We start from the raw sequence: 27,200 nt of genomic DNA, 5'->3' as shown, positions 1-27,200 counted from the left end.
CACAAGTCAAAACCAAAAAGAGAACTCAGCAGGATGGATTGGGCAACAGTGTCACATGCTACTCAAAAGTCAAGGCCACTTGGTTTAGAAATTAAGAGGGTAAGGGTAACATTTAGTAAAGTAGTTTCAGTAGAATGTCAGATCACAAAGCATTGAAAAATGAATGTGGAGTGAGGAAATCAAAGCAGAGTGTAGATTAATTTTTCTATCCCAAATTGAGGTGGAGGGGATAGGATTTAAGGGACTAATACAGTAAAGGAAGAGTTTTTTTTTTTTTTAATACAGGAGAGATCTGAACATGTCTATAGGTAGTGAGAAGGAACAAATAGATAAGAAGACATTGAAGAAGAGTCCAGTCATTTACCTCTTTAGTGCTTGACCTACCTTCCAGTGGTTACCTGAAACAGCTAAATGGCAAAGTAGAGAGAGTGCTACTATCTACAAAAAGACTAGGGTTCAAATCTAGCCTTCAGACTCTTACTAATTGTGTGACCCTGGGAAAGTCACTGAACCTCTGCCTTTTACATATGAGTCTCCTCATATGTAAAAAGGGGATAAAAATAGCATTTAACCCCCAGCATTGTGAGAATGAAATAAAATATTATTTGTAAAGTGCTTTACATAAGGCTAGCTACTATTATTACCTCTTCAATGAGATATACTTCGTCCTGGAACTTAAGAATCTTCACAACCTACTTCTAACCTTCCTTCGTAGTCTTGTTTTATATTAGTCCCCCTTATGCACTGTACATTCCAACCAAAATGGAATTCTAAGTTTTCTCACATATGCTTCTTTAACTCGATTTGTGGACACTCTCTGTGGCTGGAATGGACTCCCTCCTTATCACTGCTTTCTGGAATCCTTCCCTTGCATCAAGGCTCAGCTTAGGTGCCACTCCTTCAGTGAAGTACAAGAAATTGGATTAAGGGAATTCATGGAAAGGTTACCCTTTGCAAAAGCCATCTTAAACTCTGACATAAAAAGAAATAAAGACAGGTGAGTATAAATGTACAATGGTTTGGAGTTGTTGAAGAGGGAAATGAAGGAGCTTTAAATAGATAGTCTCAATCATCTTAGCAAAAAAGGAAGAAAAGTTATCTGCTGAATGATGGTGGTAAATCATGGGGAGGGCAAGGCAGTATAGGATTCAAGGGTCCTCTAAATCTGGTTTAAATTTTAGCTATACAAGTCATTTAACCTTCTTTTCTTTAACTTTCAATTTCACTAAAAATTTCACTTATTTTTTCACAACCATTTGCTGCCTCTGACCCATTAAATGTGTACCTATCAAAAAGTGTCTGGACAGCCTTCCTTTTGTGGAAGAGCACTATATTTTTTCAGGGATTTTTGTTACTCAAAATTGAATTATTCAGGTAATGGTAATTACCACTGAGGAAAGTCTTTTCTCCTTATGTTTGTTGTTGTTGTTCAGTTGTGTCTGACTTCGTGATCCCATTTGGGGTTTTCTTGGCCAATATACTGGAATGGTTTCCCATTTCCTTCTCCATATCATTTCACAGGTGAGAATACTGGGGCAAACAGGCTTAAGTAACTTACCCAGGGTCACACAGCTAGTAAGTATCTGGGGTCAGATTTGAACTCTGGAAGAAGAGTCTTTCTGACTCCAAACTCAGCATTCTATCCACTGTGCCACCTAGCTGCCCCTTCTTGTAAGACCCCACAACTGTCTGTGTTAAAAGGTAGGTTTTTCTTCTGTAACTATCTCACAGATTATGGAGAGGGCTTTTCTTAACCTTCATTAGGATAATTCTTTTGCTAAGGAAAGAGTGAGACTCATCAGCAACCATGTATTTAACCATACAGATGACCTCCATATCTATATATCCACCCTTCATCTCTCTCTTGAGCTCATGCCCTCCAGTTTTTTGACATCTCCATCTCAGTGTCCCATGAGAATCTCAACCATCATATCCAAAACAGAACTCATTCATTGTCTTTCCCCCAAACTCATCTGTCCCCTTGGCTTCTCTGTTTATGCCTTCCTGATCAGCTCTTAATGTTACATGACTTCTCCTTGGTCTATTCTTATGGTTATGCAAAACTTACTTTCATCAGGTGTTTTGAATCTATTTGGTATTATCTGTGCTTGAAATGTGATGTTAAATAATATCCATAACCTCTAAATGAGCAACTGAAATAAGAGATTGCTAACTATTTCTTATCCATATAATGATGACTTCTTTATGATAAGAGGGATGAGTTAGAACTTACCAGTCTAGGAGAAAGTTCCTCTTCAGGATGCAAGAGAAGGACACTCTCATCCACTGCACGCAGAGCACAGAGGGATTGAGAAGAAGCTTTCACCGTCAGATGGGTTTTCCAGGATGGAAGGCTTTTTGCTGATGAAAAACTTAAATTCACCTGTAAAGAAAAGGGCAGAGGTCAACTGAACAGCTTTCCTACTAAGTCAGTCCTGGGATCTCTCTTCTCTCTTGTCCTCTTCACATTCAAAACACACACAACTCAGCATGGCTTCACCACAGTGGAAAGAGTCCTGGACATCCTTTGAGCCTCTTTTCTTCATCCAACTTGAATGAATATCTGATCTATAGCAGTCAATTCATATTCTTCAGATATAACAATCTTCTTTTTAATTAATTCTCAAAGACCCTCCCCACTTCACCTCTAATCTGCCACCTAATCATTATTTTTAATACATCAAACACTCATTCTTTTTTGTGGTAACTTGAAATTTTTTTAAAATATTCTTTAAATATTCTTTTTAAAATTTTGAATTCCAAACTCTCCCAAATCCCCCCTCCAGTCCCTCTTTCACCCATTGAGAAATAATCCATTGTACCTGTGAAGTCATGCAAAACATTTCCATATTAGCCATGTTGCCAAAAAAAAAAAGCAACAAACATAAAGAAAGTGAAAAAAATGCTTTAATCTGTCCTCAGAGTTCATTAGTTTTGGGAACTGATAACATTTTTCATCAACAGTCATGTTTGGCTTGTTTTTTATTTTTGGAGGCAATTGGAGTTAAAACTTGCCCAGGGTCACACATAGTTAGCAAATGTCTGAGACAGAATTTGACCTCAGGTACTCCTGGCTCCAGCGTCAGTGCTCTAGCGACTGTGCCACCTACCTCCCCCAATCATGCATTATGAATGCACTTATTAAATACCTACTATGAGCAGGATACTGCGCTATATAATGGGACATACACAAAGATAAAGATACAAAGCATAGTCCATATCCTCAAAGACCTTTTGATCTAGTGATTCAGTACATCACTGCATATTTCTTGGATTTGGTATAAGACCTTCCATCCAACACTCCCTACAACTTATCACAAAGGAAAGGAGCAGAAGAGTCACAAAACTGGGTTACATTATGAGAGGTAGTGAGAATTAATAGAATTAGGAGATCTGAGTTCTAATACTGACTCTTCCAACAACTTGGCATGTGACCACTGGCAAATTCAGATTAAACAAACTGGTATGCACTGCATCATACACAGTATGTATAGTGGGTACAGAGCTAGTCTCAAAGATAGGAAGACCTGAGTTTGGTCCTCACTGTAATACATATTTGCTGTGTGAACTTTGGGCAAGTCACTTGAACTCACGGTCCTCTTGGCAACTTCCTAAGACTTTAAGTTGTAGAAAAGATGCTGACCTGTGTTGGTAAAGAAGGTTTCTTCACCTGGAAGATCTCTATCAATGAAATCACAGATCCAGTCACTATCCTAGTTACAAGGCATTATGGTGGTTGCTGAGACACACAAATAAATAGGATGTGGCTCCTACTTTCAAATGGTTCACAAACATTTTTGAGGAGGCCAGGTGTGGCTTTATAGATGATATCCAATGTCCCTGTCAACCCTAGGTTCATTTGCATAAAGAGAATATAAATTTGGATGGAATATGGCAAAGACTGTCAGTTTTCCCCAAGTTTTCTCATGCATTGTGGAGGCCTGATGGAACTTCATCCCATCCAACTGTGCATCCAGGCCATCTTGCCATTTTCCTGACACCAATGCCCTGCTTCTCCTTTCTGGGATAAATAAACTCAACATCAGACATCCTATATCCCCAGGAAGTGAATTTGTTCATCATTGGAACTCTTATCCTGGGTCTGAGACATCTTGATTGATGATTGAGTGAGTATAAATTTACCTAACCCTCTAAATCTAGCTGGCTCCAGAACCAGGCCACCTTGTCATCTGCTCTGCCTCCCACAGGTTTTACTGCCCCCTCTCTTCTCAACTTTCTCTACTTTCCACCTCTAGGTCTAGACCTAATAATGGAATTAAAATTCCACTTCTCGAAAAGGCATGTCAACTGCCTGTGTTATGGATCAACTCATTTCCTTTCAATTTCCTAACCCAAATGCCCTCCCTAGTCCCCATTCAACTATGTGTGCTATCTTCTCTTATTAGAAAGTGAGGGTAGGAACTGTTTCCTTATTTTTAAAATGTCTGTTCCCAGCATTTAGCACAGAATAGGTTCTTAGTCCATTGCAAATTCTAAATAAATGTTTTTTTTTTCATTCATTCATTCAAGGTAATTTACTTAGCTGGGTTCAAAGTAGCAATGTGAATGAAGGGAATTGAAAAAAGAGATTAAAAGGAATATACCTATTTATTGTTATCTATAGGATTTGCATTCTGCACCCTCAGGTAGAGAAAAGGGAAAAGCAATTCACTCTCCCTAACTCAGAAAGGAAAGGTAGCTAGCCAGCAGTGGATCCTGCAACAGGCCTGGAGTCAGGAAGACCTGACTCAAATCTGGCTTACCAGCTATATGACCCTGGGCAAGTTACTTAACCCTGTTTGCCTTAGTTTCCTCCTTGTAAAATTATCCGGAGAAGGAAATGGTAAACCACTCCAATAGATCAGCCAAGAAACCCCAAATGGGGTCACAAAGAATGGGTCACAACTGAAATGACCAAACAGCAACAAACTTGGCAATGAATAAGGCCTGGAGACCTTCTTTAAGATGTAGGAGGAAAAAAGTCACAGTCGCCTCGGTGGCCCCTTTTGAGTGTTAGCTATTGGATTAAAGACCAAACGGAAAATGTGTTGACTTGCTGCAAGGAATGCATCTCCAAATGATTTTACCCTTCCACAGAAGCAACAGCAGTTGCAGTGACAACAGTAAGGTCACAGCAGCTTCAGTAGAGGGCAGCTAAAAGGCTGCAAGGCTGAGAGGTAGAGAATAGTACCTTTAAGAGGTGACACTTAAAAAAAAAGGTGGAGCTTCAACAGATGAGAACTGCAAAGAAGGTGGAGTGAAAGAAAGTTGCTAGGGAGTTCCAAGAACCATGGGGAGTGAAGTCAGTGACAGTAATGGAAGCCGGAGTGCTGCTACAAGACAGAATTTGGGGAACTCAGGCAGCATTTCTATTCATGATGCAAAGCACACAGCTCTGAGACCCAAATCCTTTCTCACTTCTCAGTTTGAATTTTTCTGGAATTTGGTCATTTCCATAGACATATCAATCTTTGGAGATTATACTCATTTATGTACGGGAGCTGAGAATAATTCTAATGCGTAGTTTTTCTATTTTTTACTTTGTCATTTTTAAAAAATTTATTGCCTCAGTTAAACACTTGCTATTTGATTTGTGGCTCTCACTTGATGTATTGGTGATTAAACATTGGATGGGAATTTTAACCATGCAGTTCCCCTTCCAGTTCACCTTGAACCCAAGTCATGCGTGACTACAGAGTTGAGTGGGATACCTTTTATAGATACTTGTATTATTCTATGACATAAATTACCCACCTTGTTGGCAAAACAGTTTTCAATGGAAAACTTCCTAGAATCAGCAACAACTTCCCCATTCTGTAAAATGGTATAGAAGAGTACTCGAGCAATGGGAGCGATGTCTGAGTTCACAGGCATGCTAATGGAAAATGTCCCTTTCACTGTTGAATAAAGAGAGTGAAAAAAATAATAGTTAGGGGTCAAGAGACTGTCCCCAAAGCATGGCAGCTTTGGACAACGTCTTCATCTTTAGGGCATCGGGAAACCTATCATTTTATTGTTGTTCAGCCATTTTTTCAGTCTTGCCTGAATCTGTTGTGACCCCATTTGGGGTTTTCTTGGCAAGGATACTGGAGTGGTTTGCCATTTTTTTCTCCAGCTCATTTTACATGAAGAAACTAAGACAAATAGGGTTAAGTGACTTACCCAAGGTCACACTGCTAATAAGTATTTGAGGTCAGATTTGAATTCATAGAGATGAATCTTCTTGACTCCAAGTCTAGCCCTCTATCCACTATGACACCTAGTACTCTAGCTTATTGTTTAACTAATGTTCATTGTAATCAAATGTTGAAATCCATCCAGATCTCTATGCAGAGAAGGGGACCCATGCATTTTCCACCTAATTTGAACTTTAGATATCCTAAAGTGAAATAGAATGTTGTCATTAGAGGCAGAGAGCTGTAGTGGAAAGTGACTTGAAATCAGAAAATCTGGGTTCTGGTTTGGATTCCACCATTTACTTGTGATACGATGTTTAGCAAGCTACATGTTCTCTTAGTTCTTCATCCGTAAAATAGGGATAATCTTGTTCTGTCTGTCCCCAGAATTGTTATGAGGATCACATCAGAGAATGTCAATACTTAAAAGCTATCTCCATAAAGGTAAGCTGTGATGATGATTGCATTGTACTGTAAGAAGACCACTCTTCATCATTATTCCACTGAAACCTCAGACTTGATCTCAGTCTCTAGAGGAACCATGATCTAATCAGTGTGGGTACTTCTTCCACCCACGCAGGCCACAACCCTGCCAGAACTTAGCCTCTGAGACTTATGGCCAAAATAATTCACCACCCTGTAGCCAAACTGGTGAAGAACCTGACCAAGCTTGGCTAGGCTGAGCTTCAGTTTGTTCCTAATCCATTCTTGAAGCCTTTCCAGCTTGGTTCCTAACCATGAATCTCTACTAGGTTGTACTTCTTTTGTTGAAGGTTGTACTCTTTCAAGAACCTAGGCTTACACATACCACAACAGGGCAACAGGAGTTGACTTTTGTGCAGACCTCAGGCTAGTAGAAGGGAAAATTGTGAGAAAAAACCTAGTATTTTACTATGATTTTGAATCCAGTGATGAAACTTTAATATGATGTAGAGCTTCTAAGATTTCTCTAAACACTATGATCTGAAAGCTACTTCAGGTCATTAGTTGAACATTCAATAAACGTCAACACAAGCGTTCCAAATGGCAACTTATGTAGACACTTGGGGAAGTGGCCTTAAACTTTGAAAATTAGATAATAGTAGCACCAGGAAAGGGTAATAATAGATTGATCTTTTAATCATCCATTTGGTGACTTAAGCAGATGCCAAATTGGGTTGAGTGGAATCAAAGGCCTTTCCAACAAAGACAATCCAGGGACTTAAGTTAATCACATGAAAGACAGTGCGATAGTACTTAAGAATTGGAAATCATATAAAAGCGGAGCCAGTCTGAGAGACCTTTTTTCTGGTACTCTCTCCCATCACTAGTATTCAGCGTGACATCACTAACAAATGTCTCCCATTGTGGTCTCCTATCACTGGGGCCCTACTCTTTTGCCTTGCCTAAAGGCATCAATATTAATAATTCACATTGATGTAGAATTCAAAGTTTGAAAAAAAATCCAAAGTTTGCCAAGAACTTTCTTAACATCAATTCTGAGACGTTTTTAAAAGATGAGGATACTGAGACTTACAGAGGTTAAGAGAATTAAACAGAGTCACAAAGATGGGCTGGAGCTAAGACTCAAAATTGGGTGCTTTCCACTACAATAGAGGCCAGACATAAACTCTGCCTGGTTAAAGTGGGACATTTCCAAGGAATGGTGTCTAGACTGCAGGGGTAGGGAACCAGCAGCCTCGAGGCCACATGTGGCCCTCTAGGTCCTCAAGTGTAGCTGTTTGACTGAATCTAAACAAAATGAACATTTTGGGACATTTGGATTCAGTCAAAGGGTCACACTTGAGGACTTAGAGGGCCACATGTGACTTCAAGGCCGCAGGTTCTCTGCCCCTGAAGAGTCCAAAAGTAAGGCTAAAAATGAACTATCTGGTTACCTAAACAAAGGAGGCCCTGGCCGAGGTCCTTGTCACTGAACACTGATGACCCATGTTCTTTAGAGAATGGTAAAAGAAGGATTTGGTATTTCCTTGTCTTGTCTTCTTGAGCAGAGTCCTTAGTTTATTGATTAGATGATCCTCCTTAGGTAACATCATTAATGACATACAATCCTAATCCATCATAACCTAGTTGTTATTGGCATTCAATAATGCATGTTGTGGGGTGAAGAACTTGATATTATTCACTAGCATTGTGATCACCATCATTCTCAGACAAACAATATTACATGAAAAGTCTGGAACGGGGCAATAAAGAATGTACATGATCAGAAACGGAAACAGTGGATGTTCAGAACTGTGCTCTAAATCTCGTCTTCCCTACACAGCCCAAGGCTGTTAAGCCTGGGACAAAGCAAAACTTTTAAACTATAGTTAGCCCTTTCACATCATGGGGGTTAGGGGTGCTCGAGATCTGGAAAATCCATATAAAATTTTTTGACTCTCCCTTCATACAAGAGAAGTCTGAATTATTATGGTATTAAAAAATAAAATATGTTGATATTATACAATAATATGCATATATTTTTATGCATTTCTGAGTTTATAAACTTTTTCTGTGCTGTCTGCTACCCTTCATGTGTCATCTGTGGCTTCTGCAAAAATTCCATTTTATTTCTCATGCTGACCTGTGATATAGTGACACTGCAATAGAGAAAGTCACAATGTGGAAGAGATAACAGGAGAAGCACTTTTTGTCGTTTTTAACTACACAAGGGGAGTTGGGAATTCTCTCTTTGTATGTAAAAATGTATGTCCCAAGGGCTGTGAAGGATTACAAAATGGCTGGAAGAAATCAAGCTGGGAATACTCACTGTCTCTTGCCTCCACAGGCAGTACATGGGTCCCTGTATCAACGATAAATCCCTTGGCCATTATCTGTAGAAAGAAAAAACATTTCCTTTGCCACCATTTTAATTTTAAATCCATCTCTCATTTGACACCTGTTGCTAAGGCCAGTTGTCAAGGAAAAGGAAAAAAGGAAAAGAATGAGAAAGGAAAATGGTAAAGCTCAAAGTGTTAGGCAATTCCTAAACTTTGTGTGTTGATCAGAGTTCTGGTTCCCGTTCTCACCAGATAATAGAAGGTGAGCTCCTTCAGTTCCTTCAGGACTTGTCCATTCAGGAGGTAGTGCACCAGGATCTCCTGGTTTTGGCCACAGGTCAAGGTGTCAAATAAAGGTTCAATGTAGACATAGCTCTTACTTGAAGAGAAAACATGCTTTACAGGATGGTGTGCTGAGTGGTGGTAGGCCGTTCTCCACATGTATCCATAGCAATGGGTCCCTTCTTTGTATTTGGCCTAAGGAAACAGAAGGGAAAGGGAGAGTGTTGGATTATTTGTGACAACGTTCCAAAGCATAAAATTGAACGGGACAACTCTTTTACCCTGTTGTTGAATAGCTAGAAATATTGTGCTCCCAAGCCAAAATTTGAGAGAAGTCCATTTCTCGTATAGCCACTATATATGTGTGTGTGTGCGTGTGTGTGTGTGTGTGTGTGTGTACACACATATAATACAGGGCTACTTACCTCTAGAGACAAAAAGAAGAGTCCACCAACAGATATATCTTCGCTTGCTCTGACTCTAGGTTTCTGTGCACTGCTTATAACTCTCAACAAGGTGAATGCTGCCATTAGAATTTTGAATATTCAATCTTTATCAAGAGGGTGCCTCCTTTTAAGTTTAGAGGGCTTGTCCAAAATAGGTATTATTTGTAAATCTACACCTCACTCTTGCCAAGAGCTCTTTGCTTAGTCCTACTTCCCAAATAGTAGAGGTCCATTAAACAGGTGGATAATAAACTAAATCCTTAATTCAATTATTGCTGTTCTAGATAACAGGCTTCCTATTTGAGTGGCCCCATGGTTGCTAATGTAATGACATCTGTAGAGGGTTTGTGGGGTTTGGAGACTTTCCACCCCCCACCATCTCTGAGGCAAAGAAATAGAATATTATTTGGGAGTGGGACGGTACTAAAAGGAGAATTTGGAAAAAGAGGAGGAGAGGACACTGTAAAAGAGAGATCACAGCAGTCATCATCCCTCCATGGCTCCTGCAGCTTTGTAGAGTCCCTGAATTTCTGGGGAAAGTCTCATGCTCTCCTTAATTTCACTTCAATCCCAAACCATGAGTTATTTCCTTGCCTCGGGAGATGATGGGGTGGGGGAAAGAGAGGGACTCCAAATCCCTATACTTTCCCCCTCTAGAGGAGACAGTAGACTAACATCATTACTGGTTATAGGGGCATACCTTTCATACTTACTGTGAGACTGATGGAGGGAGAAGTGAAGTTGGTGGTGTCAAATGAGAATTGCACCAGGCCTTGTGCATTAGTGGTGTAGTTTTTGGTGAAGCCTTGGGTAGATTCCATTACAGAGATAAAGATGAGCTCATTTGGTATGGGTTCATCCTTCCCATTCACTAGAAGAACCTGAGGAATCAAAGCTGTGATTAGTCCTATGCAGAGTGTCCAGAACAGACACAAATTCATCCTCACTTTCCTGCCACAGATCAAATACCCTGTATCTATTCTGGTACTGACTCAGAATCAGTCACTTTGGCTGGCCGAGCTGTCTATAGGTAAAAATTTTACTGCCTGGTAGCAAAATATAGGCAACTATGATGGCAATCAAATTTTTGTTTTATTCAAAGTGCCTCTAATTGAATAATGTGATTGGGGAGGATCTTTCCCAAACATTGATGGGCTTGCCCGTTGTGGGAAGCTTGATTAGGGGAGTTGTTTTGTAGGAGGGTCCCAAATACCTTTTGCTTTTTCTATTGAGGCACTGGGTCAGAGGGTTATGCCCTCTGGCTCTAAAAAGTATATAAATACAATGAGGGTGAGGTTTTTCCTTGTGATTTAGTCTTTATAACAAGGTTTAAGTGCAAGACAAGGACTCTGGGAAGCCAGTAAGGAGTCCCCCTCCCCCCACCTTTGAGAATCCAAAGGTCATGCTTCCCTCTCTGGTAACTATGGTCAGAGAGCTGTACTTGTCTGTTGAATTATGGTCAGGCAGAGAGAGCCATGTCTGTTGGTTTTTAATTTCTCTGTATTTTCTTTGAAGTTTAGGGTGCTGACTCCTTTAAACTAGGTGAATAATATATGTGCTTGGTTAAAGGAATGATACATATGCTTAATTAAAGTGATTGTCAACCCCTCAAAAGTTGCCTTTCCTTTTATGAATGCGGATCTAAGAACCTGTGATAGCAGACCCCTCATGTATGTTGGGGTGCTTACTGATAGAGCAACTAAAACACATTAAGTTATTTTCACTTTATGTATCTAGAATAAAAATTACTCCATTCCCAAACCATGTTGTACAAATCATTATAGAAGACTTTAATTGAGTTGTGCTAGATCTTATAATAATTAAAAACTGGTAATATTCAAAGACACTCTTTTTGTCCACTTAAAGCATTTAAAATGTATTTGTTAAAGAGAGAAATGTAAAAAATGTAGTCATGAAAATCAAATTATGTTCAAACTAATCTAACATGTGCCATTATCTTGAGGTAAAACCACTTATCCATTATGATCTCCATGGGAAGCCAGAGAGAGATTGAAGGTGGTGGCAAGCAGGACGATAGAAAATGTATGACAATTACTGACCCCCACCTAATTGGTTAATGGAGAAAGATTATATATGAAGTATCAGAACTGGAAGGAAGGACGTTGCACCATATCTATCTAGCTGTTGGCAATATCAGCAGTTGGGCTAGTAGCAAATGGAAAGAAGGACGTTCCGATGTTTGTAATACTTTGAAATTTTTGTTAAGATTTTGTTAGAAGGGAAAGGAATCAGGAGAATATTTCTTGATGGTTTTGATAAAAAAAAAAAACAACATAGGATGTTGAAGTTGTAAGAGATATGAGAAATCATCTAGCCCATTCTCCTCATTTTCAAATGAGGAAACCGAGACCCAAATGATTATTAAGAAACTTCCCCAAGTCATACAATTAGTTAGTAGAACTTCTGGAGCTCACATCCAGATCTCCTGTATGTTGGAGTTACTCTACCTGCCCGAAGAAAGGGAGTCCACGCCTATAGTGTGAATCCGTATTCACAAACATGACTTTGCTTATAATGTCCGTGATCTCACAGGATCCAGTTCCATTCAATTCTATTTCTAAAACAGAAGTATACAAGAAGTGATCCCTCTGGGAAAAGAACTTTTTCTTGAAATCAAGATGTTCTATCCACATTTCCCCAACCTTGTAGTCATTGCTTATTATGTCCCACATTTATATGACATACAAACCTGTCCCTTCCTCCGTGATCTTGGCAATCACATTAAGGTTCATCAAAAGCTCATTTTTCTTCAATTGGAAAATCTTGGTTTTTACTTTTTGGGAGGTACAACCTAAACCATCTAGCTGAAAGTAAAGAAAATAAAAGAAAGATAAAGATGCTTGAAATGTCCTATTAGGTCAGACTAATAATCATACTAAGCCTGTCCCTGGCAGAAAGAACTAGCAAGCATGGTTTGTTAACATAGCTGTAAATTTATCATAGAAATGTAAGTGGCTAGAGATTTTGGGCAAGCCCAGCTGCTCAAAATGTCCTCCCCCTAGGTCTGTAAGGACACGGCTGTCAGATATTTATTGGATTTTTTATCATACTCTCCCAGCTGCCAAAATACTTTCCTCAGGCCCTGGACCTCTCTTTCTCAAGAGCCTTCAGGGACTCCCTATTGTCTCTAACACAAAATACAAACTCTCCAGTCCAGAGATTAAAGCATTCTACAAGCATTCTATATTCTACCCCAATTGGGTTACAAGTTATTTCCTAAATTCCGTATTCTACCTCTTGCCTCCATGCATTTGCACAAGCTATCCTTCATGCTTGGAATGCCATCTCCTCACTACTTCTCAGAATCTTTCTTTCTTCAAGGCTTAGTTCAGCTGTCATCTTCTCCATGAAGTTTACTTTCTCCAAGGATTTACAAATCACACACACACACACACACACACACACACACTCACTTATTAATGCTCTCTTCCTGCACAAACTACCTTATTTGTTCACACATTGCATTCAATCAACCAACATTTATTAAGTACCTGGGTTCACTCAACAGACTTGAAGAAATGAATTTTCACTTTTGCCTTTACATCCCAAGCACGTAGCACAATGTCTTGGAGGAAAGCTAGAATGCTCAACTGTTGAACTTGAAGTCAGGGAGAATTCAGGCACTTACTAGCTGTGATCCTGGGCAAATCAAATAATTCCTCTCCACCTCTCTTTCCTCATTTACCAAATGAAGGGTTACAGTTGGAATTCCTTTCAACACTAAATCTATTATACTATTATCTTGTTGCCTGTTTAGTGAATTAAATTAACACCTATTAGCTTCCTAATAAAAACACCATCTTTTTCTTACCGGTGTGCTGAATTCCTCACAGATGCTCTCTGATTCTTTGCCATAGCAAGGGGAATACTGTGCGAACTTCCTGCATATACTCACACTTGCCAGACCTGAAACAGGTTCCCCATAAGTATATCTGTTACCAGAAAGGAAATACAAAGAATAAATCCATTAGTAGTAGAAACAGAGGTTCCTGGTCCCAATTTCTGTTTTATCTCTATTTTCTATCCCTAGGGAGCCAAAGCAAGTTTACTCAGCTTCTCTGGAAATCTTTTTATCTTTCCATCTCATACTAAATGGAACTTTGGTTCAATGAAGCAAACTAACCTGACTAACTCTCTGATCTCTATAATAAGAAAGAATACTACCTATGCACAAAAATAAGGGCAATGGATGAAGACAATGGAAGAGTAGATGGCTAATAAGTTGTTATAGGTAACTATACTGAAGGTCATTTAATAATTAGTAATAAATATGAATTTGCCTTGCTCTTGTGAATAGTTAAATTTATAACGAATGATGGCTTTTTATTTGTAACTTATTATTTTATTTATATCTTAACATTTATTTTCTTTTCTTTTTATACATTTTATTTATTTATTATTTTATCTATTGTATATTTAAAGAAATGCATTCCAATGAACTCTTTGAGACCCAGTCTTTCCTCTGTCTCTGCTTTCCCAGTCCTTCCATCTCTGCTTTCTTTGGTTTCTTCCATATTTTTTCTTTGATTTGTTCTTTAGTGATATTCATTCTATTTAGGGGATGTTAACTCTCCCCAAGCCCTTTTTGATCTCTGTCTGCCCAATACCTAATTCCTTGCTTTGATTTCTCTCTGGCTTCCCTCTTCAAAGACCATCATGTCTATGGTAAGTGGTCAGTTAACCTGGCCAGAGAATTCTCTGGCTATTATTGAGACAGAACTGGAGATGGGGTCTTCTTGTGACCTTGGAACCTCAAAAAAAATAATTTCTTTACTTTATCTATGACTTCTGCTACCAGTAGTCTGCTTGTGGCTGTCACTGTCAAGATCACCCCTCCACTTTGACGTGGAAAGGTAGTCAACTTCTAGGGGGCAAGAGATGGAGAAGTGGCAGGAAAAAGCTGTGTAGGACAGGAAATGGCTTGGACTCACTAGCAACTCATCCTGGTATTGAGAGAAACCATGCAAAATTTTCTGTTCTGTTAGAAATTCCTTTTGCCGAGATCTAAACCACAGAAGAAAACAGGACCTACTCACCGTCCACAGACTGACACTGTAAATTCTTCATCCAAGATTGTGATTTTATCTGGCACCTTGACCTGCACCTCAAACTTGGGCAGTACTGTTGGGAAAATATGGAAAGCATGACGATCTAACCCATTGTTAGCAGGCCCATCGTTTTTGTTCGAACCTTTCTGCAAGAGTGCCTGAGATAATATCTTAACAGGCAACGGGATGTCCCCAAGAGTCTGATTTATTCACAGATGTCAACTCGAGCCGTTAGAGATCTAACTAATGAAATGTCTTGGACTGATTCTAACAGCTCCAGCAGGAAACTAAATAACTCTACTTAAAAGAGGAGAATTTGTAAGTTCACAGAGAATGAAGTGGGTTTCAAATAGAGGAGTTGTTAGGAAATACCATCTCCTCAGGACAAGAGCAAAAGAAGAGAAAATTCTCAGTGTTGTTGAGTTGGTTTGAAATGTGGAATTGAGGAGGACCTGTTGGCTCCAGTTTTTTCAGAGATATGAAGTTCCTTCTGAGAAGGAAGGGAGCAGGGTTTGAGGAGAGAAGAGAAACTTGAGAACAATTGCTGTAGGGAATATATGAGAGAGTTGAGTAAGAAAGAATAAAAAGATTGGAGGGCCGAAGTGAAGGCCCCATTGCCATTGGATAAACTTGTTGTAGACCCAGTCAGCACAGTTGTGCAGTTTTCTCCAGTGGCTTTCAGCAGAAGGCAAGCAAGAGCACAGAAGGCAGATGAGGGCTAAGGGTAAATCAAGACCATCAAAATAAAGACCATGCATTATTTATGTATTTCTCCTAGCACAGTGCTCTATACAGAGTAAGCACTTAATAAATAGGTCTTAAATGAATGTTTTGCTATGGAATATCACCATATTCACACAATATTAGTTCACACCCTGGAATGAAATATAGTCAATTTGCCTTCCAGTCCATCCTAGCCTGTGGGAAATGGAGAGAATCTAATTGACCTAAAATCCTCGGATCGAGATGACAACATCCATACCAAATTCTTCCACCTTAAAGGAGTGTTCTCTCTTTGTTCCAAGTTCCTTCTGTACCACCACTTTGTAGGAGCCATGGAGGGGTTCCGATGAGAGGACGAACGAGAGCTGCTGGAGGCCCCCATTTAAGTGGAGATTCTGCCACTGCATAATCCGATTTCTTTGGGGGTCCTATAAGAAGAAAAGACTATAATGGTATCCAAAGGAACAAGACAGAGGAGAAGGAGTAGAAATATGAGGACTTCTTGATGATTCAAAGTAGTTTGAAGGGTCTTTAGCCCTACTTTCTTGTAAGGGGGGAAAGGAAGCAATGAGCTGCAACATATTGAAACTCTAGAAATAGGAAGAACTTTGGGATGAAGGTTTCTCATACTAGCTCATATTTCTGAGAAACCATGGGAAGGTCCCTGTATGTACTGATCACCATGGGATTGAAATGCCTTGTTCTACTTACCTCAACGTACACCAGTGGAAACTAGAAGAGAAAAAGAAAACAAAGCAAAAGAAACATGAATCCAAAATTGTTTCTTAAGACAGAAAATTTAGACAAATCTACAAACATAATGTGGTTATATCTGCTGTAGAATGCATTCTGGGTAGAAGCTTCTCAGAACTATTATTATGGGTATGCATACACACCGACAAATGCTTATGGTGCAAACAGGTGGTACCACAGTGCACAGAGCACTGGACTTGGAGTCAAGAAGACCTGAGTTCAAATGTGACCTCAGACACTTACTAGCTAGTTACTTAAGCTCTGTTTGCCTTGGTTTCTTCATCTGTAAAATAGGGATAATAATAGCACATATCTTCTCAGGGTTGTTTGGAGGATCAATGGAGATAATATTTGCAAAGCATCTGGCATAATGCCTGGCACATGGTAGGCACTATAAAAAAATTAGCTATGATGATGACAAAGATGACACCTATGCATTCTCATTCATTTAGGATTTGAGATTTCCTAACACTAAGTGAGTGATTATAATCCTCTTGTCAAGGTCATCACCATGCTACACCCTTTTACAAACAGGGAGACAGGCTCTTGAAGACCTCTTTGTCACTGATTCTAAAGAATGACAACATCCTTAACTCCTCTTATGAGGAAGTACACCCTCTGGCTTTATCCAATGTTCAACCTCTCATCAAGAGGATTTATTTACCTTGCTCTCTACTCTAAATATCGGATGTTACTCTTGTTGGAATGAAATTTGATTAGCCAAACCAATTGCTCAATCTGGTTCTCCTGGAGGAGAAGATAACCGACTAGGGTGAACAAAAGAAGGGTAATTCACCGTAGACTTAGTAAATTCAAGGTTGGCAAGGTTGAAAGCCACTCATCTGGATCATAGATTTAGAGCTAGAAGGCACTTTAGTGGTCATATAGTCCAACTCTCTCATTTTATGAATGAGGAAACTGAGGTACAGGGAGATGAAATGCCTTGTCCTAAATGACACACTGGTGAAGCTAGGACTTAACCTCAGGTTTTTGATTCCACATCCAGCACTGTTACCCCTGTATCACACCACTTCTCTTGTTTCCCACGAGGGTTCCTAGAAGGCTATTTATATAGCAGTTACTTAATAAGGAAAGGAATTTCCTCCTCCTCTTCTCCCTTGATAATGATTCATATTGGAAATCCTATCCTGAGATGGGACCAGAAGTCACTGCTGTTATTCTCAGGCTTCCTTCCCACCCCCCTACTCCCAGAAGCATGCCCCTCACCTTTACGGTCCCATAACAGGGGTGACTTATTAGGGTAACTCACCATCTCATTCAGGGGGTGAAAATTTCCATCCACAGAGACAACACGAAAATGAACTGAAACAAAGAAATATCAACTATGAGGCCCAAAGTCCCTATTCTAATCACCTTAGACAGTGATGTATGAGGCCAAGAGGCAAAGAAAACTGCCATTGTCACTAGGAAAATAATGAGGATGAGGCTCACCCTTTCTTGGAGTTATCTTTGACCCTCGCAACCTTCATACCTGTTTGTCCTGGCTTGTAGATTGGCTTGTCTGTCTGGACAAAGACCAGACTCTCTGGGTTCTTCACCAGTACTGTCTTCCGTTTACTGAAGGTGTGTGTTGGACCCTTCACCTGCACAGTGAAGAATCCCACCTCCGAGACTGTTGATAATCTTGGGATCTGAGAAATGCAAATGTTTTTCATAACTTACACAGCTCATTTATACTCTGGAGACCTCATCCCTCAATATAAACTGGTCTTCTCTCTTGGTTTCACTAGAGGAGGTTGGTGAGGGGTATGGACTATTTTTTCCCTTTTCACCAATTTTGCTGAGACTTAATTCACCATATATCTTCCTTCTGTATATACCTGGTTATTTTTGTGAACTTCTGTACTCTGTGTCTCTCCATTGTCTACCAAATAAAGTACAACATTCTTAACTTGCAATCCACAATAACATGGTGTTTAATTTCATTACTGCCCAGCCTTTTGTAACTCTTAATAAATGTTTATTGACTGACCAACTGACTGTTCCCCTGCCAACCCTAAAGACCACATTCAGGAAACTGGACTACTAAGTCATCTCCAGATATTTCCCACCTTCAAGCATTTGCTTACACATTAGGTCTCTCAATTTTTAGAGCTTGCACCTATGGACACCACTAAGCATGTATCCCTCACATCCACTCCCTTAGTGAGATCATTCCTTCTCTCCTTGGTTCAACAGATGTATTGTGTTGCCTTCCCAGCCCAAAAGCTCCCTTGCTGTTGTGTTTTCTCAGGTCTATTCTAATCAGTAGAACATCCGCAATTTCCACTTGTGGCTTTGCTTTGATAAAGGGGTTTATTGGATGATGATCTTTCCTGTGGCCAGTACTTGGTGGGAAGGAATCAAGTTGGCCAATGTAAGATAAAGAGTACCCTTCTTTTTAAGAGTAATCAAAGAAATAAATGGCTTTCATTCTGACCCTATCATATCCCAGGACTAGAGATGTTTGAAGGGTTGCAGAGAGATAAAATTCTAGTCCTCTTGGAGATAGGAGAGATTGCCCTGCCTCACAGTTCTTAGATCCCGCCTGTTCCCTCCTACCTCCACCAGCCAGGCTGCTGCTAGGAGAGAGATGGCCTTTCTCCTACTTTCTATAAGGTTGGACTAGATCTCATCCATGAATTACATAATATATATATATGTATGTATGTATGTATACATGTATGTATGTATGTATACATGTATATATGTATGTATATACACATACATACACACCTCATATATATGCATACATGTGGACATATATGTGTATATATCCATATATACATAATATTTGTATTATATATTACCCATATATAACAATGTATGTAATACATATTATATATACATATAATGTGTGTATATGCATATATGTACATATAACATATATGTGTGTGTATTTATATACATACATAGATATATCAGACAGCCCTTGTTCCCACACCTCATAGTCTACATTTTTAAGGTACAGATTACATTCACATATCACTATTTGCTTAGCTATTTCTCAGTCTACAGGGCATCTACTTACTTTGTCCCTAGTTTCTTTGTTACAACAAATCGTGTTGCTGTGAATATTTTGTCATATATAAGATCTTACTTTCTATCTTTTGATTCTTTGGGGTACATACCTACCAGTGAGATCTGAGCATTAACATTTTAGCCACTTTCTAAGCATAATTTTAAAATGCTTACCAGAGTGATCATACCAGTTCACGGTTCTTCTTTGGGGCCAAGCTTGGTCACCATAATTATTACACAGTGTTTAGTTTGGGATGTTTTGTTCTTTCCCCTTGGACTTTTATCTTATGCTTATTATGAGCACCTCAAGGGGAGGTAAGCGAATGTTTCATGTTCATGAGCACATGATATAGCTAACTCTTTCAACTAGTTTCTTTGTCCTTCCAAAAAGAACCTGTGAGCCACTCTCCTGTTTCTCTGAAACTTCCCTATCTTCTATTTTGATTATAGCAAAAATGAGATGCTTCAATTCTTCCAGTGGTATTTGGATTCATTGATCATTGGGCAAGGATCTCACCAAATCAGAAGCAATAGTGAAATTAGTATTAATAGATATTCTAAAAACTATAATTCTTCGTCCTCTCTGACCTCCTTTTCAACATTCTCTACTAAAGGAGTGGAAGGGTACTGCCCCTGCAGACCATTTTATGGTTTTCTTTGTAACCTGGTTTCTTTCATCTCCTGCTGACACCTCTTTGGCACAGGTCCTCTTCCTCTTAAGCTTAAGTTAACATTACAATCGCCAGCTGGTTGTGCCCCTAGACTCAAATTTTTCCTCACTCAAATCCATCCTTCTAGATGAACTTGCTAAAGTGCAGGTCTGACCATGTCACTCCCTCCCCACATTCTATAAATTCCAGTGGCTCCTTATTATCTCCAGGATTAAATAGAAAATCTTTTTTGGCTTTTAAAGCCTTTCATAACCCTCACCCCCTCCTACTACACGTACTCTGTGATCTGGTGACAGAGGCTTCTTTGCTATTCCTAACAAGACACTCCATCTCCAGGTATTTTTACTGGCTATCCCCCTTGCCTGGAATTCTCTCCCTCATTATCTCTCCTTCCTGACTTTCCTAACTTCCTTCAAGTCTCATCAACAATCCTTCCTTCTAAAAGAAGTTTCTATGCTGATCCCGCATAAGACTAATGCCTGCTCTTTGCAAGCATCTGCAGTTTATTCTATATACATCTTTGAGGCTACCATGAGGCATTTGTAAAGTGCTGAATGTGGTTTCTGGCACATAAGAGGCTCCGTATAGATGACAGCCGTCATCATTATTGTTGCCTGCATGTTACCTCCTTTGAGCATTTGAGATCCTTGAGAGCAGAGACTTTTTTTTTTGCCTTTTGCTGTATCCCCTGGTGCTTAGCACAATGTCTGGCACACAGCAAGCACTTAATTAATGCTTGTCGAGTAGGGTACAATAGCCAAATAAGTCATCCCATAATAGGATGAGCTCACTCATGATGAGCAACTGTACTTAGACTGGCCTTCAGAAAACACATTTTCCGTCACTGGGATAAAGTCTTGGCAGCATGGTAGAACCTGTCAGAAGTTTGGCTCTGTTGAAAGAGTCTTCAGGAGTCTAGAGTCACTTCCCTATCATGACGAGTTGGTAGAATAGGACTTTTTAGAGGTGTGTGTGTGTGTGTGTGTGTGTGTGTGTGTGTGTATGCATTTAAACATAAAATCATGGATTAAAGCTGGAAAGGACCTTATAGATAACATTATGACCCTTTCATTTTATGGATGAATGAATTGAACCCCAGGAGGCTTAAATTAAATTCCCAAGGTCATACAACTGCTAAGTAGCAGAACCAGAATTCAAACCCATGTCTTCTGACTCCAGAGCCAGTAAGCCTTCAGGTGCATTACACAACTACAATACTATACAGTCTCCTCCTGTCTTTTTCTCTCTCTCCCTCCCTTTCTCTCCTTTTCTTTCTCCTTCTCTCTCTCTCTCTTTCTCTCTCTCTCTCTTCCTCCCCTTCCCTCTCTCTCTCCCTCCTTGATATATACAAAGGTTTCAACATTCCTATTAACAGTGTAGTCTGAGAGAGCCTTGCCGGTTTAGCTGCCTCTGTGAAGAGCTGCCCTGCCCCCTACACACACACACATACAGAACCAGAGAAATGAGCCACAGAGTAAGGAGGGGAGGCTGGCAGAGCAAAGTCTGGGGGAGATCCCCCTCCTACCCCGGAAATGAGGTTGCTGCCCTGGAGTTTTAATGACCCATCACTTTACAACAGAAGAGGGGCTGGAGTCAGAGGCATGTGACAGGATTAGAGACATTATCTTCCCATTTGGGCTTCTGGTTGCTATCAGGCAGGAACATGGAGGAGAGGACATCACAGCCAGTGTTACCCAAAGTTGGTAAAAGCTACCAACGACTATAAAAAGTTCCATCCTCAAGCTTGAAGAGCCAGAAGGGGAAGTTGTATTTCTTCCTGGATTTCTTTATCCCTGAGATTCAGATGGAGTGAAAGCCATTTCTTTCCATTCCTTTGTATGAGACATGGGTTTAAGTGCTCAGAAACTTTTCTCATCTACACTGAAGGTCAGAGAAAGAGAAAAAAGCAAGTATGGCAGGAGGGTACAATCAGTTGTGACTATCTCTATTTTAGTGGAAGAGTTTTTGCCTATTTTTTCATTTTGTTCTATATATATGTTCTATGTATAAGACAAATTTGCTGTGATTGTATATTATGCATCAAAATCTATGGTTCCTGAGGCAAGAGACGTGGGAGAGTGATTTACCCAAAAGAAGTGAAGATCAAGGCAAAATATAAGTGCAGTAAATGGCATATGTTAAAATTTTATCAGTATGCCCCCTATGAAGTAGACTCTGGATAGCCAGGGTAAGCCACTAAAGGGTCAAAGGCAAGGGCAGTGCTTCCATGACAGAAGGAATAGCTTTGACATGCATTCATGCTCACTCTCCAGTGGCCATTAGGGAATCTGGAACTTCATAAAAAATATTTATATTGTGCAGCTGATAGGGAGCAGCTGCAGATGTGAGAGACAAGTACAGAGAGAGCACTACTTGGTGGCTAGCTAAGATGTTCAGACCCCAATTTCTGCCTGTGTCAGCACATACGAGTCAAGGGTCCAAGCTAATACAGATGTGTATGTCACATGTGTCTTTCACACCAGGTGCTAGCAAACCATTTTCTTAAATTTGAAACTGCTAGGCAAATTAGCTGCATCTTACTTTGGGGAGAACAAGAGCTAACTTTCTGATTCATGGAACTTTTGTGGGAGATCAGTGACAGATACAGTATCAACTATCAGTGATTAGCAATGAAGTTGGACTTCTGGACAGGTGTGTGTTTTTCCTACACCATTTCATAGCTAAGAACACCATGCAGTTCTGTCCATTCTTCCAAGGCATTCCTTGTGAAAAGAAAACAAGATCGTTGACCCCTCCAGAAGGAGCAGTCCCCATTCATTATAGAAGCCAAGCCCAGGGCACTGCAGTAAATTAGACAGGATCGGATTACTGGTACTCACAGTGAAAGGTAGGCAGAAGAATGTCTGTTTCTCATCCACCTGATGACTGAATATGTTACTGCCATTAAGCCTGTTGAAATCCAACGTAGCACTTGCAGTCACTGTCTCATTCAAGTGGCTCAGAAAGAGACACAATTTCTCAGTGATCGTAGTATGAAGCAGGGAGGGAACTAACACCATGTACTGACTAGAAAGAGAAAAAGTCCCACTGGTCATTGCCGGATCTGAGCCACCGGCATAACTGTGTTTCCCCCATGATCATCGCTAACACCAACAGCTATGAAGGATATCTGGTCCAAAGAGCTGGACTGATAGCTGTGAAATCCTACAATGAATTGTTTTCCTTCTCCATCACCCTCAGTCAGGGGAATAATATCCTAGGCAAAGTTGGCTTCAGGGTTAATGATATTTCACAGACTTCCCAAACATCTGAATTAACACCTACATTTATATGCACATAAAAATCCAGTGTTATTTTTTTCACTTTACATATCTTACCAACCAGGAAAGCTGTTAACTAACTTGAGAGTAATCTTGACTGAAAGTCAGGAAGTTTTGAGTTCGAATCCCAACACGACCCTTATTGCGTGACACAAGGAAAGTCAAAATCTCTCTCAGTGCCAATTTCCTCATCCGTAAAATGGGACTGTTTATATCTATACCACTTACCTCACAAGAATGTTGTGAAGGATGGATGCAACAACACAATGAAAGTGCTGTTCAGATGCCAGTTGTTAATGAACCATGTAAAATTTTATTTGGTTTAATAATTCAAATCATATACATATATACATATATTTCTAGGAATATATCTATTGCATAAAACAAAGTATGTATAGCCCCAGTGCTATTGCTACTCTTTATGTTATAAACATTTGCACTTGTACAATACAAAAATTCTTTGCATCATTTTGGGCCCCTGCCCACAAATATGGTACCCCAGGCTACTTTCTGTTTTGTCAGATTCATAGTTTATATGAGATCATAGGGGAATAACAACTTAAACTCATGTAGCACTTAAAGGTTTATAAAGTGCTTTCCTCACAATAATGTGATATTGTTTGTCCCATTTTACACATAAGAAAATTGAGATTTAGCTTACATAGCTGTCCCATGGCAAAGTTGGGACTACAGTAGGGGTGGGGAACCTGTGGCTTGGAGGCCATATGTGGTCTTCTAGGTCCTTGGGTGTGGTCTTTTAACTGAGTTCAAGTTTTACAGAACAAATCCTATTATTAAGGGGATTTGTTCTGGGAAGTTTGGATTCAGTGAAAGGGCCACTTGAGGACCTAGAGGGCTGCATGTTGCCTTGAGGCCTCAGGTTCCCCACCTCTGGACTAGAATATTATGGAGAAAGGTTCTTCATATTAGTGGTGGAGAAGAGAAAAAACACAGACCAATTTGCTATCCCTGTCAAGTTCCCTTAGATTTATCTAAAAGCAAAGATTGTTTCTTCCTTGGTTCACTGACAAGGGGAATAGCTGTTTGAAAAGGCGAAAAGAGAGGCTTTCAAGATGGTTAATGTGCGAAAAGACGAACAAGGTAAGAATGATATCATCTCTCTGAACAAAGTCAAAACTAGGTCAGATATAACGGTCTACTAACTAGACAATGAATTAAAAGTAACACGTTTAAATCAACATCTAGGTGGTATAGGGAATAAGTTAGGAGACTAGTTAGAAACTCCTGAGTTTGAATCTTGCCTCAGATACTGTCTGATTTTATGACGAGATTGCTATGAGGATCTGGTGAATGTGTGTGTATTCATATATTTGTATATACATATAGAGTGCATCATCAACCTTAAAATTCTATATGTGTTAGTTATTAACTTCTTAAAAATAATTTAGTGTCTTCTTCCTATCTTCAAGGCATCTCAAACTCATGTGGGACTGCAGTCCACTGAATGGGGATTCTGATCACACCTTTCCTTGGTGATGGTGAGATAGAGGTCTGGAGTTCTTTGGGTACCTAAATAGTCATCATTATTTCCCTTTTATAGAAGCTGGGGGTGTTGAGGAGAATATAGGGAAAGGACAGATGGGGGAGCAGCTGAAGAACCAGGCTCAGAGGTCAGCAACTTGCTTTCAAGACAAGATGGAAGATAAAAATAGAAGCTACCTCCATGAATATTCCAACGAATAGCAGGGATTCTTAATATTGTAATATTTTCAAGGTACTAACTTTGCAACTTTCCCCACATTTGCTATTTTCTAACTCCTGTCCCAGTGTGAAGAACTCTCAAAAGAATTTTGGTTGTTCCTGGGACAAGATCAGGGGAAGCTGCATCTTCATTTGCATTTGTCATCCATGTAAAAAAAAAATGGGTAGACTACAGATGATAACTGCTGCTGGGAAAAAGGAATATGGCTACCAGTTGGGGCCTGGTCAAGAGGGAAAAGGAGAATGAAAGGCCTAAGTTTGGGAAGTGACAAGAATTAACAATGGCTAGAGGCCATGTTGATTGCTTGCCCTTCCACCTTCCCCTTCCTAGTCTAGCTGCCCAGTCCCTTTATGTTACCAGCAACACCATCCCACCCACACCTTACACTCCCAGGAAAGCAGACAATTCTCCCCAAAATATGGCTTCTAATCTACTCCTATCAAAATTCCCATTTTCTTGTTTTCTCAATCTCAGCAACTGTGCCAAAAAGCAATTTTCTATTGAGTATTAAGAACTGATCATGATTTACTATATAACCCCTTGGGGAGGAAATTTTTGTCAAAATGCATATATGTGTGATTGAGGGGGCACTTGGAGGGTCAGTATCTTAAGTCCAAAGGAATGAATTTCTAAAGATAGAATGACTAACCAAAATCCTTTTGAGAGTTCTTCACAACTGGGAGAGGGGTTAGGCTAGTGGGGAGGTACTTGGGAGGCAGTGAGTTTTCCTGACTCTTTTAAGTCACCCCAAGCCTTTCCCTAGATATTTTTCCCATGTCTAAGTTTGGTCCTGGTAAAAGGAAGCGATTTTTAAAAAGTGAGAAGAATAGATAATCAAAAGAAAAGAGACAGAAGGGTCAGAGGTGCAAATACAAATGAAAAGCTAAAAAAACAAAGAAGAGATTTGGAGAGCAAGCCTATTAGGGAAAAAGGAAACGCTAAAGGTGGGGGGAGGGCTGGGGTGTGGCTTCCTGGTTCCCCATCAGGCTTGTTCTTTTCTTTGTAAAGATCTAGTTTTCTCGGAAAACTTACGGTTCTCCATTGATTCCAGTGACCGAGGCGAGGAGCCACAGGGCAAGGCCCAGTTGAGGCAACCGGTCTTTCCCCATGGTGTTGGGAAGGGGAAGACAGGGAGACCAGACTGACTCGTTGCCTCGTCCTTGCTCTGTGAACTGTTCCTAAAGAGGCTGGGTTTTATGCTTCTGCTTTCTGCAAACAAGTAGCCCTGCCCACACAACCCAGATTCTCACAAAAGGTCACTGCTCTCTGTGCTTGCTACATCGCAGCCAAGTCTAATTTTTGGTAAATTTGGGGCCTGCTTTTGAGATAACATCTACACTGGAAATCGAGCCAACTTCTTTTGGTCTGACTATAAAATTTTAATAGTTCCCAGAACTATTCTGAGGGCAGACCTTGGTTAGAGGGGGCACTGTCATTACACCCAAACATCTCCCTTCCCACTAGGCACAGTATCAAAAATGTTAGTTGGCAGATATGCTATAGTGGTTTGCCATTTCCTTCTCCAGCTCATTTTGCAGATGAACTGAGGCAAGTAGGGGGAAAGTGACTTGCCCAGGATCATATGCCTAAGACGTGTCTGAGGTCACATTTGAACTCAGGAAGACGAGCTTTCCTGACTCCAGGCCCAGCAATCTAACCAATGTGCCACCTTACTGCCCCAAAGGGCCCTTTTAAGAAATAAAAGCTATTTCTCAGCTAATCCTCAATAAGATTAAATGTGAATTGGTTGAGATCAAGGCTCTGGGAGGATATTGGTATACAAAACCAGATTACTATAAGGGGTAGATGTGGTTGGAGATTAAGATGAAGGACAGATGAAGGGTATCCAATATAAATTGCATTACTTCATAATTTTACCCAGAGCTGGAACTAATTGTCCCTATTACCTTCCATATCAAGGAAAAAGCCCTTTCTCGCATCTTCACCAAGTCCTTTAAACTCTTAATCCTAGCTTATGGATCACTGCATTTGCAATGACCTGAAATTCAACTCTGGGCCGTGTCCACCCCCATACACACCAAGTCATTTCACCAAGTCCCTCTCCTCCTCTGGAGCAGAAAAGACAAGATAAGGAAAAGAACCTTGAACTAGGAGGCACCTATAAAATGGAAGACCTGCTTAAAGTTGGGTTGAAGATCAGTGATTTAAAATATGGAGAGAGACTTTGAAAAACATTTATGAATGTTTGAATAATAATGAAAGGCATAATTATTATTTGTAATGGAAAAACAGGGTAAGCAGGGTGAAAACAAGGTAAAAAAATGGAAAAACA

General features: G+C 39.9%; 1 protein-coding gene across 1 annotated transcript in view; it reads right to left on the bottom strand.

Annotated features, from left to right (window-relative positions):
• The window catches only part of A2M (alpha-2-macroglobulin), a 77,789-nt gene extending 51,691 nt beyond the window's left edge, over positions 1-26,098 (bottom strand). Inside the window, exons 1-15 of the mRNA XM_072653680.1 lie at positions 25,940-26,098; positions 22,744-22,930; positions 17,704-17,863; positions 17,482-17,534; positions 16,170-16,190; positions 15,718-15,886; positions 14,724-14,808; positions 13,499-13,619; positions 12,377-12,491; positions 12,135-12,244; positions 10,380-10,547; positions 9,188-9,415; positions 8,929-8,992; positions 5,755-5,897; positions 2,234-2,383 (exon numbers count right to left, since the gene is read on the bottom strand). Of these exons, the coding sequence (XP_072509781.1) occupies positions 2,234-2,383; positions 5,755-5,897; positions 8,929-8,992; positions 9,188-9,415; positions 10,380-10,547; positions 12,135-12,244; positions 12,377-12,491; positions 13,499-13,619; positions 14,724-14,808; positions 15,718-15,886; positions 16,170-16,190; positions 17,482-17,534; positions 17,704-17,863; positions 22,744-22,930; positions 25,940-26,016 (1,851 nt within the window). The 5' untranslated portion in view covers positions 26,017-26,098. The remainder of the gene's footprint in view (positions 1-2,233; positions 2,384-5,754; positions 5,898-8,928; positions 8,993-9,187; positions 9,416-10,379; positions 10,548-12,134; positions 12,245-12,376; positions 12,492-13,498; positions 13,620-14,723; positions 14,809-15,717; positions 15,887-16,169; positions 16,191-17,481; positions 17,535-17,703; positions 17,864-22,743; positions 22,931-25,939) is intronic.
• Positions 26,099-27,200: the final 1,102 nt, after the last annotated feature.

The sequence above is a fragment of the Notamacropus eugenii genome, chromosome 3 (genome assembly GCF_028372415.1).
Source record: "Notamacropus eugenii isolate mMacEug1 chromosome 3, mMacEug1.pri_v2, whole genome shotgun sequence".
Taxonomy (NCBI): Eukaryota; Metazoa; Chordata; class Mammalia; order Diprotodontia; family Macropodidae; genus Notamacropus; species Notamacropus eugenii.
This window is presented reverse-complemented; position numbering and strand designations above follow the sequence as displayed.